Raw genomic sequence first — 22,666 nt, 5'->3', positions numbered from 1 at the left:
TAATTCCGCGGTACGCGCTCCCACTAAAGCCGCAATATCTCGAGAACTATTAGAGTCTCCATAAATTTTTTTTTGTGAAATGAAAGGTGAAATTACAAGGAATCGATATTTACTTATTAGAAAATTCAAAAATTAGGCCAACTGAACTAAAAATTAATTCAAAAAATTTTTTTGACTTTTTTTTGACAAATTTTGGAAATTTTTTTTTGTTCATAATATCAAATTAAACTTCGTATTTTGAACTATATCGCCTGTAAATTTTATTAAAATCGATCAAAAAGTTTCAGAGTTATTAATTTTTGAAAAAAACGCAACACTCATTTTCAATATGGCGTAGCGGCCGCCATTTTGAAAATTTTTTAAAATCCTTTTAGGGTTAAATTTAATTCATATAAGACTTCTATTTCCCAAGGTTTCGAAGAAATCGGAAGACCACTTGCAAATCGCTTTTTTTCTGACGGAGTCTTACCCTAATATAATAGTTAACACTAAGAGTAATTGACATTTAATATTTTTGTTCCTCACGTTCATTCCTACTGTACCACGCAAACGGAGCAACCTGTTATGGTCCGCCATGTCCAACTTCTCATATTGAGCTATCGGTTTGATATGTTTCGTAAAACGCGGATTGATATTTACGCCCATAGAAACATCTAATCGTCATAAGAAAGCTTGTTTTATATTCTCTATTAAATATTATTTTTCCCTAAATCGCCCTTTTTTCATTTTCTGTCTGGATTTTTAAAAATTAATTATCAAAGTCAAAAATTACACCAAAGGAGGGGAAGTTTTCGACTTTGATAATTAATTTTTAAAAATTTAGACAGAAAATGAAACTTTTTTTCATTTTCTGTCTGGATTTTTAAAAATTAATTATCAAAGTCTAAAATTACACCAAAAGAGGGGAAGTTTTCGACTTTGATAATTAATTTTTAAAAATTTAGACAGAAAATGAAAAAAGGGCGATTTAAGGAAAAATAATATTTAATAGAGAATATAATTCAAACTTACTTATGACGATTAGATGTTTCTGGAGCGTAAATATGAATCCACGTTTTACAAAACAAAACAATAGCTCGATGTAGGACATGACCGACCATAACGGGTTGCACCGTTTTCGTGTTGAAAGTGTTTACGCTATGGTAGTGTAGGGACGTAGATGATCAACAAAAATAATAAGTCATTACTTTTATTATTTAATATTATATAAATAATTATATTTATTTGTTTATTTATCTATTATTATTTAATATCATTCTTATTTTTTAGAAATGTTATAATGGAAAAGTATAAAAAACAGTAATGTAAATTTTTTATGAAAATATTATTAAACATAATTTTTGTCATAAAATTGGATCTTTTTTATGAAAAAAGTTCTTTTTACGAAACACAGAGGTACTCAGAATTTATTTCCAATTACGAAAACCATTTTTGTCTTGAGAAAACGACGTTGATGTTTGCAAATTTTTTCTAACAATTTTTGAAGTCGATTATTAAATTTTCGTCTTTTTTCAACACATTACTGCTTTTTTTTATTAAAAAGGGCATTTTTTAAAATTTATTTTCCTAAATAATTTCATATCATAATTTTTATTCATGAAAAATAGAAAAATTAAGATCAAATTTTGATCAGATATTAAATAAATAAACAAATAATTTTCCATATAGAAAAATTGAATAACATTGTTATTTTTAGAATTTTCAGTTTAAAAACAAAGATTTTTTTCAAAACAATACTTTTTTAGGTAATTATGAAAATCATCGATTTCATTTGGAATTTTTTTGATGGATTTAAAAACATATTTTCTACAAATTACGCGTGTGTTTCGAAATCCACCAATTTTTAAGCAAAATTAAAATTGAAAAAGGGTCAAAATATTTTCTGTCCGCTTTTATTTTATGACCGTTGAATTCCTTACAAAAAATTACTTTAAAACTAATTTTGTGGAATATTTAAATTATATTTTTCTTATACCTATTTAAAAATATCAATAATAAAAATAACAATAAAAAATTTGAAAAATTATGCACTTTATAATTTTTTATTATTTTTTTGTTTGTTTACTAAATTTATGTTTAATAATATTTTCATAAAAAATTTTCCTTTATTGTTTTATTACTTTTTCATAATTATATTTTTAAAAAGTAAGTATAATAATAAATAATAATAAGATATAATAACAATAATAAATAAATAAACAAATAATAAATATAATAGTAAACAATAAGTGTAATTGATATTTAATATTTTTGTTCCTCACGTTCATTCCTACTGTACTACGCAAACGGTGCAACCTGATATAGTCGGCCATGACTAACCTCCCATATTGAGCTGTGTGACGAACGACTATTATCTCGCTCGAATATTTCTCGATTAATCGAGATGCGTTTAAAATGTCGCGGCAAAATATACACTGTTAGAAAATTCTGTTGTGATTTTACAGCAAAGGTACAAGAAACAATTATCCATCAAAATAATAATGTAATTTTACTTCACTAAAGTGCTGTAAATTTACAGTATACCATGTATTTCGAAAATATTCCCTACTATTAATTCGGAAATTCTACCATTTGAATATTTACATAAAAAATAAAAACTGTTTACATTGTTTTCTGATATGTTATAATAAAAGTAAATTAACTAAAAAAAAAGTTTTATTAGCATTTTATTATCATTATTACGGAAATGCGACGCCACGATTTGAACCCTTAGTCGTATATAGTGTTGTATATCTTGTATGGAGCCATCAACCTTGGGAGCTGCGCCTAGACGCGCTCGACCAAGGGAGGCTATGAAAGTCTCTTGCAAAGTATTATGTATATATTGTCCCGACGCGAAATAGTCACTATAATAATCAAATTATTTATTATATGAATGTTGAAAGACTTTTCTTCGATCGACAGTTAAAAATGAATTAATTTAATGTAATAATCGCAAATTAATAAGGAATAAAATATTATCTTTTTGTCAAATTATAAAAATTAATGTTATATTTATTAAAATTATACATCTCCGAACTAAACTAAAGTTAAATTAAAATTTTGCATAAGACAAAAAATAAAAATAAACTAAATTTGTTACAGTATCAAATATAAGAAACATGTGTACCATACTCTATTCTTCTTTTCAGTCCAAAATTATTCACTACTAAAATGCAATATAATTAAAAAATAGTTTTTATTGAAACTATTTTTAAGCTTAAAAAATGATTCAGCTATACTTTTAGGACTTAAAATCATATTCTTAAGGTTAAAATTCAGTCAATGCTATAGTTATAATGTAAAAAACCTCAGCTAAAATCACAAAATGAATATCTGTAAAATTCTTCGAGTTTTATACTGTGATTTCGCAAACAATTTACTGTAAATAAAAAGTACAATTTTTTTTTGCTGTGAATTATTCAAATACAATGAAATTTTGCTGTATTTGTAAGGTTTTACTGTAAAAATTACAACATTTTTGTGAATTTACTACATTTATGTGTTATTACAGCAAAAACTGTAAATTCACAGTATGTTTGTACTGTAAAGTTGCTGTAAAATTACAGAAATTTCTAACAGTGTAATACTAATTATATTTTGATTAAAACCCTGAGATTGAATTGAACTTAGCATCGTATTTTTACAAACATACCTTAAAATAAGAATGTATTCAAAAACATTATTATGTTAAAAATATGAATGAAAAGAAGAATTAAGAAATAGCCGTAGGGATTTCTAAGCAATATGTTCTTCTAATAAAATCATAAAATTTAGTCTAAGACTCAAAAACACATTTCCAGTAATAAGGAAATGGAATTTCCTGTCAACTAAAAAAACAACGTTTTCTAGAAATTCAATAGAGTTGTAAACCGTAGGTAAAGAAGGCGTCATAAAAATATGCGAACCAATTTCTTAAGATGACCCTTTTTTAGGCAGAGCAATAAAATCACATCTGCCTGCAAAATTCGTTATATCCTTTTTCTCATGAAAAAGGCACGTTTTGGAAATCCCACATTTGGCATTTTTTCTGATAAATAAATATGAATTGATTTCATTTATAATTTCTATAATAATTAAAATAATTATTGTAATTAAATTAATGTTACATATTTTGATATTGTACTAACTTCTATTCCAAATTATACCTTACCAATTAATATCAAAACAACTACTTTATTTCTTATTGTTATTAACTAACAAATGTTGAACGTGTATATATGCGTGTGTGATGTGCAGATGTATATATGCACATGAGTATGTTTACATATTAGAAATTATGTATATATTATATTATCTTCATGTTATATTCTTTATGTACAATATAATTATAATGTAAGACACTTCACACATTTAAATGTGGTGTAATTGTAATTTAGATTCATTAATCATAATCGAACAATTTATTAGAAATATAGAAAAGTATGATGAGTGAATAGTATGTATAAGACATACTCTTTTATGTATGTATAGAATTCACAGTGTCGTGCCTTAAAAGTGTTAGTGTCTCGATGTTGAATACATATCCAACAAGAGTGCGCGTCATAGTGAGCATGCGCATTCGGACATTCGTCTCGTCTAACAACAAACTTGTAGAGTTCTAAGCTTGCGCTTGACTAGAAAGGTTCTTGTCGTCTAAGTTCCTTAGTCAGCTTGATTAAAACAAAGTATTTTAATAAACTTAAAGGGTTTTACCTTCGAAAGGAGACAAATATATTATCTTCTTTCGAACGGGTTTCCCTTCCGTTGTACGGAATTTAATCTTGTTTTATTTAAATTATCCCGCTTCCTTTTTAAAGGATTTAACCAAGTCGAATCCGGCCAATCAATCACTTTTGTTAGAGTTGCGTATTAATCGGTAACTCGGCGCGTAACAGCTGTCAGTTTGCTATGTTTTGTAAAACGCGGATTGATATTCACGCCTATAGAAACATCTAATCGTCATAAGAAAACTTGTTTTATATTCAGTATTAAATATTATTTTTCCTTAAATCGCCCTTTTTTTCATTTTCAATCTGGATTTTTTTTAATTAAATATTAAAGTCAAAAAATTGGACCAAGAGTGGTGAAAAGAGGGGAAGGTGAGGAGAAATCGCTCGCTACGCCTATGCGTTCTTTTAAATATTTCCCACCGTGCAGCGTCCTTATCAGCGACCCCCAAGAACAAACAAAGTAATCCATAATAATTCTTACCCAGTTATTCGGTTCTTTTATGGTTCCGTTTATTTTGTGTCCTTTATGCCATACATAATAATCAGTATATGGTTCAATTCCTTTAACACTTTTTTGAAACCAATCATGTTGGTCGGAACTGTGATTAGGTACAAAATCCATTATAACTTTAAGAGACCGTTTATGAGCTGCTTTAACTAAATTTTCAAAATCTTCATTAGTACCAAAGATTTTATCTATTTCAGTAAAGCTAGATGCATCATAACCATAGTCAATCATTGGACTCTTATAAATAGGTGACAACCAAAATGCATCTATATGAGAATCAACCAAGTGACCTAATCTTTGTTCAATACCTTAAAATCATAAATACAAGTTATTTTACGATTATACTTCTCTAATACGATATTTTATATCCATTCATTAAATATTTATTTTCTTAGTTTTGATTATTATTGATGTTATTAGTACTAATAAGTACACATTTTTTTCGAGGACCTTTGGGAAATCTTTTACAAAGGACAGAAAAATTAAATATAAATTTATATATATATATATATATATATATGTGGACGTCCACATGAAAAGGGCCCATTTTGGCACTATTGGAGTTATCTATATGGGCGTATTCCTGGCAAAATTTGGAAAATTTTGAGTGGTCTTAGAACTTTTTTAGTTAAAAATTCGATGAGTTACGGAATTTCAAAGTTTAGAACGCCAAAGACCTCATTTCGAGAAAAACGGAATTAAAGATTGCGATACAAACTAATTGTTGTATCTCCGGTTCTTCTTGGAAGTTATTCAGATAAGAATTGTTTCCAGTTCAGGGCACCTTGAAGACAAAAAACCAACAGGTTTTAAATTTTTAAAACCATCCCCCCTCTTAATTTTGAAAATAACGAAAAACCGACAATATGGGCCCTTTTCTATAAAAGACAGTTTTTCTATTAAAAAACCATTTTTTTACAAGATTAATGATTAGATACAATTTTATTGTGTCAATTGAAGAAAAAGAATAGATATTAAACTTATTTAAAATTTTTTGACAGTCTCTATTATGAAAAAATTGACGCAATATCCAAATTTTCATTTCATTTCATTTTTTACAAGATTAATGATTAGATACAATTTTATTGTGTCATCTGAAGAAAAAGAATATATATTAAACTGATTTAAAATTTTTTGACAGTCTCTATTGTGAAAAAATTGACGCAATATCCAAATTTTTATTTCGACAATTACGAAAAAAAGACTCTAACATCAATATCTCTGGTTCTTCTGGGAAGTTATTCAGATAAGAATTTATTGTTTACAGTCCAGGACACCTTAAAGATAAAAAATCAAGAGGTTTTAAATTTTTCCACACCTCCATTTTTAAAATACGGATTAATTTTGCAAATGACCGACAAAAAGGGCCCTTCTCATTTTTCTAAAGAACCAATGAAATCAAACAGTTAAATTATCGATAAATTAATGAAAACCGCATTATTTGACTTGACAAAACACGTAGATTGATAATAAAAAATAAAAAAAAAATTAAGATTTTGCTCCAAAATTACTAAATTGCGATTATCTCGAAAACTGGAACCGACAATATGGGCCCTTTTCATGTGGACGTCCACATATTATAAATATTCCTTTAGAAAAATCCCAAAAACTGCATTTTTCCGACCACCTGAGTAGGTATAACCCTTTAAAAATAATCTAGAAAAATTGTTCTTAGTGAATCCGATGAATATTTGAAAAAGCCGTCTCGATATTGGATCTCCCTACTAAAAATAAAATCACAAAACGACAGAAATTTAGTCAGAATCTCTGACGTTTTTAGGCTGCATTTGTTACGATTGCAGCCACAGAACGTCAGGCTTGAGTCATGTTTAATCAGAAAGCTTCAAAAGTAGTCAGGTTTTTTATACAAAGTCGACACCCTTTTTTACCTGGAAAAAGGTCAACTGACCGTCATAAAATTGAAGGGAAATCTTTTTATTTGTTTATATTCATATTTATTTAAACATTATACTTGTTTCATCGACTTAGAATTCATCTAACAATATGCTCTTATTATGCATGCAGTATATCCTTTAGAACTTAAATTCAAAAATGATATCCATTTTTATTTAACAATTACGGTTTTCGAGATACGTTACAGTTTCCTTAAAAAAATGTTTTTTATAATAAATTTTAGATATTTGTAATTGTGGAGATTTCTAGATTTTGAATTTATATTCATTTTACTTGAAATTTTAAAATTGCAAAACTTTTGAGCAATATAAAAATTAGGTTAGAGACCCGAACCTCGTAACAATAGACCCGCAATTCTATTGTGAAAAAGGGCTACGCACAAATTTCAAGTTTTAACGGTACTTTACATTTACCGGCTATATTTCGGTGAGGGGCTGTAAATAAAAAAAAAGATTTCAATGCTCAATAATCACAATCCATAAACATCAGGATTTAACAGGAGCATAAAAAATCCTTTAGTCAGAATTAACCAAAAGCTTCAGGAATCGTCAAAGTAGTCACAAAACATCAAAATTTCTGACGTTCTCTCTTTATTTCTGATTTTATTTTTACCAGGGCTTACATTTTTAATTTTAAAAAACAAAGGTTATATACGTAATCAGAGATTCGAAAATCCCCTGAGTAACATGTTTCAAGCGAATTTTAACAAATTTCAAGAAATTTATCTTACTAATTTATCCTAGGGCTAATAAGCTCTTCAAGGAACGAAATACATAAATCGATACAGAGCAATGAGTATATGTATTAACCTAAGTTGAACATTATTTCATGAGATTTTAAATGTGGCGCGTTTTAAATCATTTAATTTTAATTTAAACAATTAAAATGTTTATAAGCATATATATTGTTATCAGCACTTTGAAACTCATTTAAACATAGGTCGTACATTTATTTATTACCTTTAAGATCTCCAATCCCGTCTCCATCGCTATCCATGAAACTTCTAGGATATACTTGGTACAGTGACATTGTTTCCCACCACAATTGTGTACTTTGTACATTGCAGGTAAGAAGGGCCAGAACGCATATTTCCATGTAAATCCTCATTTTTCTAAAAAGATGAACAAATATTTATTAACAATTAGCAAAATATTCCTCGCTCGCCATTTTGACGGTTTTATTTTAGGAGATAATCTCAATTCTCTTAAAGTGGTTCAAATTTTTTATTTTGCTTCCTCATAAAGGAAGCCTTATAGTGATGTCGATTTCCGAATTTTTTAAAATCAATTATTTTTACAAATTTTCAAGTGTAGTATATATAATTCGTCGAGAGGAACAAATGTCCGGATGTATGTGTGTATGTATGTGTGTGTGTGTGTGTGTATGTATGTGTGTGTGTGTGTGTATGTCACCGATTCTTGTGGACAAATTTTCTCTTACACGTCTTGACGGATTTTGATAAAATTTTGTAGGTGTATTACGGTCACGAATACCAAAAATCAGACAGAAGGATTTTCAAAAATATCTAAAAAAAAAATTTTTTCAACAATTTTTTAATTTTTGAAAAAATTAATTTTTGGATTTTTTGAAATAACTTTTTTCTATATTAAAATTTTTATTAATTCTTGTCAAAATTGCATTCCTGACATAAAAACGAATCGATTCATGTATATAAAGTATATATTTTATCAAAATTTATAGAATTAATAAATATTTTAATTTTTCACAAAAAATTGAAATTTTGTATTTTTTGAAATTTTATCTTAACACTTTAAAATAATTATTCTAAAATAAAAAATTAAACAATTGGTATATATTATATTGAGGAAGCTTAATGATCATGAAATGAACAACTTGTTTATTTTATTGATGAAAACCAAACTCCAAAATGCCCCAAGTTAAATTATGTGTTTACGATGCCTTTATCGTAATTAAATAAACTATCACGGATAAAAATAAATAGTAATAATTATACTAGTTTCGATAGAAAATTACTACTTTTAAGTAGTAATTTTGAAACTGCTTAAGAAATAGTAACTTTTGCTTCGTTTTCACACGATTTTTACTTTTTTTAAAAAGTTTAATTTACTTTAAGGAATCTAAATTTGATTAAAAGCCGAGTAATATTTAAAATGTCCCGAACAATTAATACTCCGAGCGAAGCAACTTTTATTACGAATCAGAGCAATTATTACTATTTCGGAAAGATTTTTACTCGAAAAAGTAGTAATCCTTACCCACTCAATGGCGCGCCTCACACCGACGGGTAATATTACGTGCTACATGGGTTTTGATAAAGTGAATCATACATTTTATTTATTTAGATAAGTTACTGAATTAAAATATAAAAATTAATAATAATAATGCGATAATAATAATAATAGCCCAGTGGGCAAAAAATCATCATTGTTTTAAAAACGTTCCAAAAACATTTTTGGAACGTTTTTAAAACAATGGTGGTTTTTTGACGACTGAGAGGGTAGGGTGGGGCATTACTGTTAGAGCCGAATTTGAAAAATTAAATAAATTAATTTAATAATATCAAATTTTTAAAGAAACTTTAACTAAACGTGTCCTTCGGACAAAATAATTTGTAAAGGGTAGTGGATTCTTCCCTCTACTTGGTTATTGGTTCAACCAAGGGGTGAGAATCCTATCCCTTGAATTTGGAGAAGATAGGATAGTTTTAGGAATAATTAAATTATAAGCAAAAATAAGATTAAACAATATAAGATATATATTTTCCCAATGAGTCCCTAATACAAATAAAACTAATCTTTACGTGTGTAAAAAATACGTGTGAATCTGTACGTGTGAATGAGATAATCGTGTGTGTCGTAAAATGTAAGATGTTTTTACTCACTACTTGGTATTCTGTACTTCGAAATTCGAATCCAATGACGAATCTTGTTTTTATCCTCTTTACTATGAACTTTAATATTCCTTAGATAATGCACAATGCTGAGACTTCAATTCTTTTACTCTTTAACATAATTTATGATTTCTTTAAATTTATTTTCATTTCTTTTATTTTAATATTTCTTTTCAATTCCCTATATTTAATTTTTATTAAGTAAATTCTCTCTATTTATTTTCTTTCACTATATTTCAATATTTTTCTTATATTTCTTTGATTCCTTTAATTACACAATTTAATTATTTATATTCAATATATATATTTTCAATTCAATCTTCTTTAACTTTTATTTATTTATATTATTCTCAATTGTATTCACTTTCTTTAAACAAACTTTTTATTCTACCGTTAGACTTTCGATACGATTAACACGGCTAAATGCCGGACTTAGAACTTCAGGCTACAATGGCCTGGACTAAAACTGCGGGCCTAAACTGCCCGGGCTAATTGCCGGCTACAACGGCCTGGCTTAAACTGCCTCGATTTCCCGGTGTCAATCAATTTTATTGAAAGACGATTTAGTGGGGAAATCGTATGTTAGGTTCATTGTACTTGACTGTTGTCAAGTCAATTTCTGCAACCTTGCAGATTTAGGCAGTGGTGTGATCCGAGTTCAGTGACTTGGATGCACCACTCCTTATATTGAGCAATTTAACTTTGATATTTTCTAACTAATTTTCAAAAGGGTCAATAAACTGTTTGTCCAAGAAAAGGAATTTATTAAGAAATACCGTGTTTTATTCTTAGGCTTTTCATTTCAAATTGTGAAACTTAAAGGAATGTTAAATCTATTGAAATATATATTATTTATATAAAGTTAGATCTTTTTCCAATTAAAATATTCTGGATTAAGATATTCAAAGAGAAGAATGTCCCTTTTGTGAAATTTGTTGTTGTTTTTGTGTAAATGTTTTGTGTTGTTTAACAAAATCTCAAATTGCGTGTAATTGTTGCATGTAATTTTAGTTTAAGTATAATTAAAAAAAGGTATTAACAATATAAAAAATTACGGAGTTCGGCCGTAACAATTACTATTCTTGTTTGGATTTTTGAGTCTAAAAAGTGTATTTAAAAAAAATAAAAAAATTAGTAGGACTGTTTGAAAACTTGACTTCTTAGCTACAATTTTGCCATGTATCATTTTGCTGTAACTCGATTCTGTTCCGAACTACAGCGATTTTACGAAACCCTTTTTTTATCTCGAAAAAAACGAGGGGCGAAACTATTCCAGCAGCTATTAATGATATAATACTAAAAAAACTATAAAAATTAATTTGTAAATTGGAGAAGTTTTTCTGGTTTTTCTCTTCCAATTTCTCACCATTCTAACCTAAAAACAAGCACATAAAAAATACTGTTTCGTAGTTTTCGCTGTCATCAGTGGGCGAATAGTTTCGCCCCAACCGCACATTTTTTGAGAAAACACTTGTAAAATTTTTGAACAATAGAATATCAAAAATCTATTATGATATTCGTGGTCACCCAGTAAGAAACGAAAAATTGAAAAGTATTAAAAAGATTCTATTCTTTTGAATGCCATTTCTGTCCAATACTTTTCTATCCAGTGAGAGCAATATGAAAAGTAACGATATCAATCCTCTTGAATACCGCCCAGTAAGAAAGCAAAGATTAAGAAGCATTAAAAAAATTCTATCCTTTTGAATACCATTTCTGTCCTATGCTTCTGAATTCCGCGACAGTAGTATAATAATATAATACTAATATTGTTGACATATAGAATGTTCAATTACTTTCAAATAACTGCACTCAAGACTTTATTTGATATTTTAAAAAGGAATAATTATTAAATTATCAGTTAAGAGGGTTAAAAGTGTTTAAAGGTCTCTGAAATTTTTAGGTTACGATTTATTGTCTAACAGAATAACGGCCCTGACTCGTTTAAATGACGTAAAATTGGTAAACAATCAATTTTTCAGCAAGTCTTTCTTTGAACACAAACACTTTTTGCAAAATCTGCCACTGTGTGTATCTTATAAATTACAAAAATCCAGAAGATTGCTTGAATGCATGCAGAAACGCGGTTCCAATGAAAAATTCAGTGCTTGGATACAACAAGGGGACGTACGCTCGGCGAGCCGCTTTAACCCCTTCACAGTCGAGTGAAAATAAAGTTTTTGTGCCATAAGTGTTCAAAAAAATTTTTTTTTTAAAAATCATGATATTGTCATATTATATGTTTTTGAGGTCACTGATTCAAAATCCGTGGTCGAAAAGCCAAAATTCAAAATGGCGGCTTCAAAATATCCACCAAAAAAAATTAAAAAGTTAACGAATTCGTTAACTTAAAAATTTTTTTTAGCTTTTTTAAAGCAGCCATTTTAAATTTTGAATTTTCGACAACGGATTTGGATTCAGCGACCCCGAAAACCCCCGAGTAAGGATTTTTAGCCATATTCGTTAACTTTTAAATGTCTTTTTTTTCGATGGCCCTATAGAGCCCATGGACATACAGGGCACGACATTTTTATGGCTCTATAGAGCCCACTGACAGTGAAGGGGTTAAAGTCAGTCAAAGGTACCGTAAAGTGTAAAAAATGATAATTCAAAATTTTGAATTTTGAAAACTGCCATCTCATAGGAAATAGAAATGCGCATCTTTTTTTCCTTTGAAATTTCTTTGAATAATTAATATTTTTATATGATAATGGAAAAAATGTGATTAATTTTCATTGTCAAATTTCATTGAATTTTAAAATATAAATCGTCGTATCTCCGACAAAAATGAATGAATTCTTTTGATTTTTGGTATACAAATGCATTTGGACCTATAGAAGACGACAATATCACGAAAATGTTAAAAGCAATTAATTGTTTATTGATTTTTAATTGTTAATACTGACCGGTCAAAAATAATTTTTTCTTATCTTTGGCTGCAAAAAGTATGCGGGGAACTTTAAAATTCAAACAACTTCCAGTGAGACATTTGTTTATTACGATGTAAAAAAGTTTTCTGTAAAATTGAAGAAAGATTAGTTTTATATTTACATAAATACAATAGTTTTAAGAAAAATGCTCGCGCCGCCAACGATCCCTACCGCACAGGTTTTAAGGTTAGTTGCACAGTAAAGTTTTATTTATATATAAATATATGTGTGTAATATTTGCATTGAATTATTTATTAACTATTACATACTATACAACATAGGTATAAACTTTTTTAATAATTTTGTAAAACATGTGTATGAATATAAATATTACAAATAATTCTAGCAGTATTTAATTAAATTTAGATTAATACACGGAGAAACTTTTAATACCACTAACTCTTAAAACTGGTGAGACATTTTAGTATGTTAGGTTAGATTCAAGGGAAAAACGACATAGGTTATAGAAATTGCTATTGAGACTATCAAAAACACTCATTCAGTATATATTTTACAGTTCTTCATAAGGAAACTAACGAAAATTAGTATGTTGTTTTAGAAAGAAAATAATAATTTTTGCAAAGTTGGGAAAGCCATGAATTAAAAAGAAACACAACAAATTAATTGTCTATAGATACTCATAGAGACGATAGTGATACTTGGATCTGATGGTAGATGGCATTAGTGTATGTCACTGTAACTGTAGGTAAATATATTTAACACGACGTAAGAACCTAACCTATATTATTAACGCACACACGCACACGCAAGTAAAGACACGACGATTGGTCACGGAAACCGAAAGATCGCACGATTCGTTAGAAGTACACAGCTGAATCGTCCTTATATATTAAACGAGTGGAAAAATATGTGCCTTCGAGAGAGAGCATTTTTTAAAATAACTTACTAATCAAATTATGTAAATAAGTAAAAGTCGTGAAAAAAATTATGTTATATTGAGGAACAGTTCTTGAATTTAATTTGGCATGAGGAGACATTCACGTTTATTAATAAAAGGTTTTTTTCTTTCATACACGTGTGAATTTCAACTTCGAAAACATTAGGGTTAGTTCGCGACGTCAGGTGATGGACTCGGTGATGCTCGGGTGAAATCGGTTAAGTCCGCCCGCAGTCCTTCCAAAATTGGTATGTTACGTTAGAATGTCTTTTATATATTCTATCTATATGTGTAAAAAAGGTTAGAATTACCGTATTATTTCACAAACAAAAAATGGCATCTTATTCTTTTCTAAAGAAAAATAAGACTATTTCTAATGCAGATAGTAATTTTTGTACACCGAAGGTTGCTTAATATATAACGAACTTATCATATTTTCGTATTAATGTTGAAATTATTAGCACAACGCACGAAAAATCCTCACATTCTAACGTACTTTTAGAATAAACATAACCAAATATATTTAATATTATAAGAAAAAGTTTCTCCGTGTATCTGTGTTAAAAGAAATGTTTTTATTTTAAACATTATAAAATTTTTAAGACGTTTTTAGATGTCAATGTTATTGTTTAAAAACTGGAAAATATTTTTATTTTAAACAATTTTTGAAAATTGTGATTTTTTGAACTATTATATTTTAATAGATATTATTAGATTATACTAGATTCAACGTAATATGTAATTAAAAAGGACATTAAGTGTTGTTACAGCATATTAAATAATAGTTTTAATAGATTATAGAGTCGATAAAAATTGAGTTGTAAATAAACGATATACTAACAAAAATAAATATCAGAAATAATCTTAATTTAATTAAATACTGCTAGAATTATTTGTAATATTTATATTCATACACATAATGTTTTACAAAATTATTAAAAAAGTTTATACCTATGTTGTATAGTATGTAATAGTTAATAAATAATTCAATGCAAATATTACACACATATATTTATATATAAATAAAACTTTACTGTGCAACTAACCTTAAAATCTGTGCGGTAGGGATCGTTGGCGGCGCGAGCATTTTTCTTAAAACTATTGTATTTATGTAAATATAAAACTAATCTTTCTTCAATTTTACAGAAAACTTCTTTACTTGGAAAAAAAGTACTTTGCATTTATTGAAAAAACGCTTTTTAGTCGATTATCACACACAGTGTTGGTATTCAACAAAAACAGTTTATATATCCGCTTCGGCGTACACGAAAAAGTTGGCTCATATTAAAAGAAATGTTTTTATATAAACCAATCGGCTTTTTAATATTGCAAGTTAAAAAAAATTGATTGTTGTCAAACTAAATAAAAGTCGATTTAGAATTTTAAAGTTTAATATTAATAAATGAAATATCAATATAGGCCGGCCAAAATAATTAAAATTTTCTTTTTTACAATAAGCAACCATGACAAATTGCTTACACTATGTGAGTCCCAAGAGAAACTATTGTTTTAAGCAAAATATTAGCAATTTTAATTTATTAAATTTTTTCACTAATCTTATGGTACTAAACTTTATTTGGCGCAAAATATAAATAATTATTTATTTTTTATTTCAAAAATATGATGATTAGACCATGACGATTTTGTGATTCCCTGTGCAACTTTAATGCTTTTAACAATAAAAAACAAAAACAATTTTTTAAATTAGTTTCTCTTTTGGTAATTCACTTAGGAGAGTTTATTGGTTATTTTTTTTACTTCACAAAATATGCAACTAAATTCTAAAGAAAAAGATCTTATTTAAATATGGAAAAAAATAATTAAATTAATTGCTCTGTGGACAAAAAATTTGATACTGTGTATCAAAGTATGTGACCAGTGGTTTTTTTAGATGACAAACTTGAAAAGTTTTTTGAAGGGAGCACGGTGGACTTGAACCAACTTTAAATAAAAAGTCTTGCGAAATGGGATATTTTTGTGGATTCCAATACTGGAGACCTCCCTGAGTATTTTGCAACAAAAATTAAAATAATCCATTGGGCCGTTTTTGAAAAAAGTATATTTTCTTCATACCTCGGTCAAAAGTACGTACTTCCCTCTGCGATTTCGCAGCAGAAAGTCAAACATTTGTGCTTTGGTTGATTTTCATACCTAACCTTTATTACAGCGGGAGTAAAAGAATTCTCTGTCGGTAAAAACACCACTGTCGGTAAATAAGAAAATTTCGAGTTCAATGACAATTTAACGAGTAATTGTTATCGCAATATAAAATGAGAAAAAAAATTATCAAGAAATCTTTTTATACTTTATAAATTTATTATCCACAAGCTCTGAATATTGAAATAAACGAAATCTTATGCTGATATAATAATTTTCAAAACTTTTTTAAATAAACATTAAAAACAAAAATAAAATAATTAAAAAATTTTTAATTTCTTTTTTAATACGTTCCAAAATGTTATAAGAAAATTTTAATAATTTGAAGAAATAATGAAATTGTGTTCATTAGAACGTTTAGAATTTTAGAAACATAAAATTAATTTTGTACCACTAGAAAAATTCTTTTGAAAATATAATATTAATTTATCTTTTTCACATTTTTTTCGTGCCTGCCCCCGACCAGAAGCACTCGCTTCGCTCGTGCATCAAATGTCGGGGCAGGCGAATGATGTTTGCAAGAGAGAGACAGAGGGTGTTTTCGACGTTGACACTCTGAGCGCTCTGAAAGTACGAAACGTGGTTGGTTGGGCTAGGGGAATTCTGAATGTTGATTGGCTGAACTTCAAAATTCATAGTTTTATGCTCTGGTTTCCACACTCTGTATCGCTCGGTATCAAAGGTCCGAGCGATACAGAGTGTGGAAACCAGAGCATAAAACTATGAATTTTGAAGTTCAGCCAATCAACATTCAGAATTCCCCTAGCCCAACCAACCACGTTTCGTACTTTCAGAGCGCTCAGAGTGTCAACGTCGAAAACACCCAGAGAAATAACCAGAGCTTTACAAGTGTCCGCTAGAGGCGTTGAAGGGAGGAGCAACAGTAAATAAAGATGACCGGCTGTCAAATGAAACACGATTGCAATTTTCTTAAAAAATAAATTAGCGAGCGTACTTTCGACCGTATATAAAGAAAAATAGTATACATTACACGGGCAGAAATTCGAAAGCCCTAAACTACGCGATGGTGCCCTCGGCTTCGCCTCGGGCATCATTTCGCGCAGTGCAGGAATTTCGAACTTTCTGCCCTTATAATGTAATATACTATTTAGTATTTCCATCCTGAACTTTGTATACAAGCACTTAAAAAAAGGTACAAAATCAAATTTAATTTCAATTTCATGAGTGTAAAATAGTATTTTGGATGGCATAATCTGAATTTGATGTTGGATTTAAGAATTTCAAAATGTCGAATCCAATATTGCGACCAAAAAGTTTAAAAATTGTTTAGATCTACTTGAACCTCAATACTTGAGGGTTTTCGGGGTCATTAAACCTGAATTCAATGTTAGGTTATGAAAATTAGAAATGGCGGATCAAATATGGCGACCAAAAAGTTTAAAAATTGTTTAGATATACTTGAAACTTAATTCTGGGGGGTTTTTGGGGTCGCTTAATCTGAATGCAATGTCAATTTTTGGAATTTAGAAATGGTGGATCCAATATGGTAAACAAAATTTTTAAAATGGTATGTGGATTTAATGGTCTCCATTGTCGAAATATTTTTTAACCCTTGGGCGGGCAAGCTAAAAAAATTACGTAAGCGGGTGAGCGAGGTCCATTGGAGCCCGCTTTAAAAACGCTTACTAAAACCTTGATCTTTGTATATATTTTGTTTTCTTTTTATTATACTAGCTCCTCCGACGGCCGCAAGCGGCCGTCTACGGTGCTGGTTTTTATATGTCCATTGTCCAAGTCTATTATTTCATTAATAATAATATTCAAATTTTTTCAGTTAATAATTTGCTTATTTATATTTGAAATATTGACGTTTTTTTTGACAATGCAAAATAAGATTTGTTATGTGTACTTTCTCTTAACAAAAATAAAATTTATATATTCGCGCTCTTTTTAAATAACATACGACTGCAGCGCCACCTTCACATGTACAAAAAATTTTAAAAACACCCTTCTATTAAGATTTTACATTCTCATTGCCCATTCTTTACTTCGATACTTTTCGATACATTCGACCTTTCCACTCCATGTCTTTTTTAAGAAAGGATTATGAATTTTAATGCATTAAATTTAAAATATAAAAATGATGATTAAGATTTTAAATTTAACGAACTGTTAGATTTGCGAAGTATCCTGGAAAATACACACACCGTTCTGAGTGCAAGGCAGGATTAATTTGTGTAGGCGCAAATTTCTTGAAAGAAAAACATTATTTTGTTATTTGTATATAGACAATTAGTAGGGGAGAGTCTCCAGTTGTGAGACACCTCCAGTTGTGAGACAGTCAATTTTTTTTAACATGCAATATTAAAAAGCCGATTAATTTATATAAAAACATTTCTTTTTATATGAGCCAACTTTTTCGTATACGCCGAAGCGGATATATAAACTGTTTTTGTTAAATACCAACACTGTGTGTGATAATCGACTAAAAAGCGTTTTTTCAATAAATGCAAAGTACTTTTTTTCCAAGTTAATTAATTGGAAAAGGTAAATGTAATGCATTTTCTTTTAGTGTTTTCCTTATATTTTGTGATGCAATATTGCATTGTTCCAATCTACGGTTGAAAAAAATTTAATTTTCCTTTTTCAAAATAGCGCCAATTTCTGGGTGTGAGACACAGCATATCACCAGTTGTGAGACGGTGTCAACACCCATCTGGGCAGCATAAAAAATACGACTTTGCAGGCATACTATTTAAATGTTGTTTTATTTTGTCTTCTAGTATTTTTGGGCATGTCAAGTGGAAAAAGTAAATTGATTCAGAAGAAATCAATTTTAATGCTCTTGTTGAAGCTATTAAATTGTGTTTATTTGATAGTCATATTTTGGCGAATAAATATTATTATTTAGTATGTACTATAATATATATTATTAATATATTTAATTATTTCTACTAAACATAACGTTTTATGTCAAACTTATTAAATTTTAGCATTTTTTAATGAGTGTCTCACAACTGGAGACATTTTTTTTTGACAAAAGCGATGTGCTCGGAAAATGTATCGTAAAATTTTTCGAGTTTATCGAAACACAACACTTTCTTTTAATAAAAGTTGCGTAATTCTGTTATATTTCAAACGGTGTATTTTATTTACAATTTCGTTTACCCGTTTACAGTTTACGGGTCAAAAATAAAACCCGTCTCACAACTGGAGACTCTCCCCTACAATTTTTATCATTATGACATTGCGGGGTCCTCTGGACCCCGATTGCCATTTTGTGCTGGTAAAATGTTTTAATACACACGTGACATTATTTACAGTTGGAATATGAAAACTGTAAAAATATTCAGATTATTCGGTGGTACTTTTAGTCTATTTAAGAGAATTTCTAGGATGAATTCATTTTTTCATACAGATTTGGAGAAATTTGAAAAATAGATACTTGCGGGGTCTAATGAACCTCGCTTTCCCGTCCAAAGATTAATCAAAGCAGTTTTAATTGATTAATTATTACAGTGCTATAATGTGTAAATAAGTGTTAATTTTAATTGTAAGTAATGTCATTATTTATATAATCTTATTTGTCTATTTCCTTTTTTAATACAAGTAATTCATTCAAATACGGAAATTCGGATTCAAATTCAGCGATACCAAAAGCTCTGAGTAATGAGTATCAAGCAAATCTAAACAATTTTTAAACTTCTTGGTCGCCATATTGGATCCGCCATTTCTAATTTTCAAAACCTAACATTGAATTCAGATTTATCAACCCCGAAACCCCTCAAGTATTGAGGTTCAAGTAGATCTAAACAATTTTAAAACTTTTTGGTCGCCATATTGGATTCGCCATTTTAAAATTCTTAAATCCAACATCAAATTCAGATTATGCGATTCAAAATACTATTTTACACTCATGAAATTGAAATTAAATTTGATTTTGTACCTTTTTTTAAAGTGCTTGTATACAAAGTTCACGATAGAAATACTAAAAATTTCTTTTTTCAAAATCGGCCCGATGGATTATTTTAATTTTTATTGGAAAATACTTAGGGAGGTCTCCAGTGTTGAAATCCACAAAAAAATCGCATTTCGGAAGACTTTTTATTTAAAGTTGGTTCAAGCCCACCGTGGGAGGTATCGAATTATGAAAAGTTCAAAGTTGAATGATTTAACTGTGCCAGGTTTAATAAAATTTATTTTCAAATAAACCTTCAAGATATATGTACTTTTAACGGCGTTGGAGGTCGGGAACTGTCAAGTGTTGCCAACCCACTCTCCCCCACTGTCCAGTATGTTTCGTGTAATTTTCCACTTTGATCACTTTTTAAAAAAAAACAAAGAACTTAATCAAAAAAAGGGCTCTTTACCCTAAAATAAAATTAAATAAAGAATTAGTAAAAATTTATTTGGTCTCGACACGATGTTTCTACAAGCCACAAAACGATTTCTACGATTACAATTTACAGATGTAGTTGGCTTGATATGGGGAAACATGGCCGCACAACAGAAGGTGGAGTAAGGCGGGGTTGCCTACGTAAAGGCATAACATTATCATAATACAGGGCAGTAAGTTTTATTTTGTTGAAAATTATAAAAATAACATTTTGCAGTAATAAAAACTAATATAATTAATATAAATAAATGGGGTTCTGTTTATAATAATATACATAATATAAAATATGTTGAATTAAAACGAAAAATATGAAAAGCATTTTTTTAAATTCTGTTATTCATTAAAATAATTTTTTAAAGAGATTAAAAATAAAAATTTCTAATTAGTACCTCTAGAGGTACAATTTATTGAATTGTAATTAATAAAAATAATAAAAATGACAAATATACAGAATTTTGAAAAATTAAATTATTTATAAAAATTGAATTTTTTGTATTATTATATGTAAAAATTAATTAATTAGTAATTGGAAAATTATATAAAATTAAAAATTATTTATTAATTAAAAAACCGTAAAAATATGTATTATTTTTTTCCTTATATATTGGTTAAATTATTAGTAATCATGTTTTCTAGTCTATTAAAATTTATTTATTTTAATCCTTTGTATAAAAATAATTAATGTAATTATGTTTTTTTATTCCTCAATTATATAAGATAATAAAAGAAATTTATCGCTAATAAATTTTCTATTCTAAAACAATAATTACTTATTCTACTATTTTGAAGTCCCTTTCAATAGGCAACCAATTTATAAGTTTATTTTTTATGTTGAAACTGTCAATTTGTATAGCGAAAACAATATTGACGCTCGTTGAAAAATCGTATTATTAAAAACAAATTTTTTCTTAAATCGTTATTTCATATATAATTACAATAAAAAGCCCTCTTTTTTATAAGTTTCTGCTTTTTCTCTTTCCATTTAAATTATCCAACACTTTCAACTGCTTCATACAAAACTTTTTACTTTGACAATTTTTTATAAAATAATTTGACACTTTCTCAAAAAAAGAGCTCTTTACCCTAAAATAAAATTAAATAAAGAATTTGTAAAAATTTATTTGGTCTCAACCCGATGTTTCTACGAGCCACAAAACGATTTCTACGATTACAATTTACAGATGTAGATGACTTGATTTGGAAAAAAATGTCCGCACCGAAAGTTGGAGTAAGGCGGGGTTGCCTACGTAAAGGCATAACAGTATCATAAAACAGGGCAGTAAGTTTTATTTTGTTAAAAATTATAAAAGTAAAATTTTGCAGTAATAAAAACTAATAGAATGAATATAAATAAAGGGATTTTTGTTTATAAAAATATACATAATATAAAATATGTTAAATTAAAACGAAAAATATGAAAAATTTTTTTTTAAATTTTGTTATTCATTAAAATAATCTTTTAAAATGATTAAAAATTAAAATTGCTAATTAGTACCTCTAGAGGTAAAATTTATTAAATTGTATAATTAATAAAAATATTTAAAATGACAAATATACAGAATTTTGAAAAAATTAAATTATTTCTAAAATTTATTGAATATTTTTGTATTATTTTGAAAAATTAGTTAATTAGTAATTGGAAAATTATATAAAATCAAAAATTAATTATTAATTACAAAATCATAAAAAAGTATTAATTTTTACCTTATATATTTGTTAAATTATCTTTAATCATTTTTTCTTGTCTATAAAAATTTATTTATTTTATTCCTTTGTATCAAAATAATTAATTTAATTATGTTTTTTAAATCCTCAATTATATGAGATATTAAAAGAAATTTGGAGCTAATAAATTTTCTATTATAAAACAATAATTACTTATTCTACTATTTTAAAATCCCTTTCTATAGGCGACCAGGTCATATAAGTTTATTTCCGACATCAAAGCTGTCAATTATTTGTATAGTGAAAATAATATTGACGCTCGTAGAAACATCGTATATTATTACAAACAGATTTTTACTTAAATCCTTATTTCATATATATAGAATTTTAATAAAGAGCCCTTTTCTCTATAAGTATCTGCTTTTATTCTTTCTTTTTAAATTATCCAAAACTTTCGACTGATTTTTATGAAACTTTTTATTTTGTCAATTTTTAAAAAATAATTTTAAACACTTTCTTAAAAAAAGAGCTCTTTACCGTAAAGCGAAAATAAATAAAGAATTATGTACCTATTTAAAATTTATTTTGTTTCGATATGATGTTTTTATAAGCCACAATCTTATTTCCACCATAAAAATTGAGAGCTGAATGTGACTTGTGGAAGAAAGTGTCCA

At 27.9% G+C, this 22,666-nt stretch overlaps 1 protein-coding gene and 1 long non-coding RNA gene across 4 annotated transcripts in view; one reads left to right on the top strand and one right to left on the bottom strand.

The window, feature by feature from the left end:
• LOC122503628 (alpha-glucosidase-like) overlaps positions 1–22,666 on the bottom strand; it is a 78,679-nt gene that overhangs the window by 40,859 nt on the left and 15,154 nt on the right. For 2 of the 3 annotated variants that reach the window (XR_006301765.1, XM_043614249.1), the window contains exons 2-3: positions 8,073–8,224; positions 5,173–5,507 (exon numbers count right to left, since the gene is read on the bottom strand). Coding sequence is in view for 2 of the 3 variants with exons in the window: in XM_043614249.1 (XP_043470184.1) it covers positions 5,173–5,507; positions 8,073–8,220 (483 nt within the window). In the remaining variant the exon portion in view is untranslated. Of the gene's footprint in view, positions 1–5,172; positions 5,508–8,072; positions 8,225–9,976; positions 9,991–22,666 lie in introns of those variants that run through there. The other variant, XM_043614250.1, reaches the window with a different exon arrangement.
• Positions 20,396–21,678, top strand: LOC122503630. The gene is made up of 2 exons (XR_006301766.1): positions 20,396–20,500; positions 21,509–21,678. It is a non-coding gene; the product is annotated as an uncharacterized LOC122503630 (long non-coding RNA).

Source organism: Leptopilina heterotoma, unplaced genomic scaffold (genome assembly GCF_015476425.1).
Source record: "Leptopilina heterotoma isolate Lh14 unplaced genomic scaffold, ASM1547642v1 Lhet_267, whole genome shotgun sequence".
Classification (NCBI taxonomy): domain Eukaryota; kingdom Metazoa; phylum Arthropoda; class Insecta; order Hymenoptera; family Figitidae; genus Leptopilina; species Leptopilina heterotoma.
The sequence above is the reverse complement of the archived record's forward strand: the minus strand, read 5'-3'. Positions and strand labels throughout refer to the sequence as shown.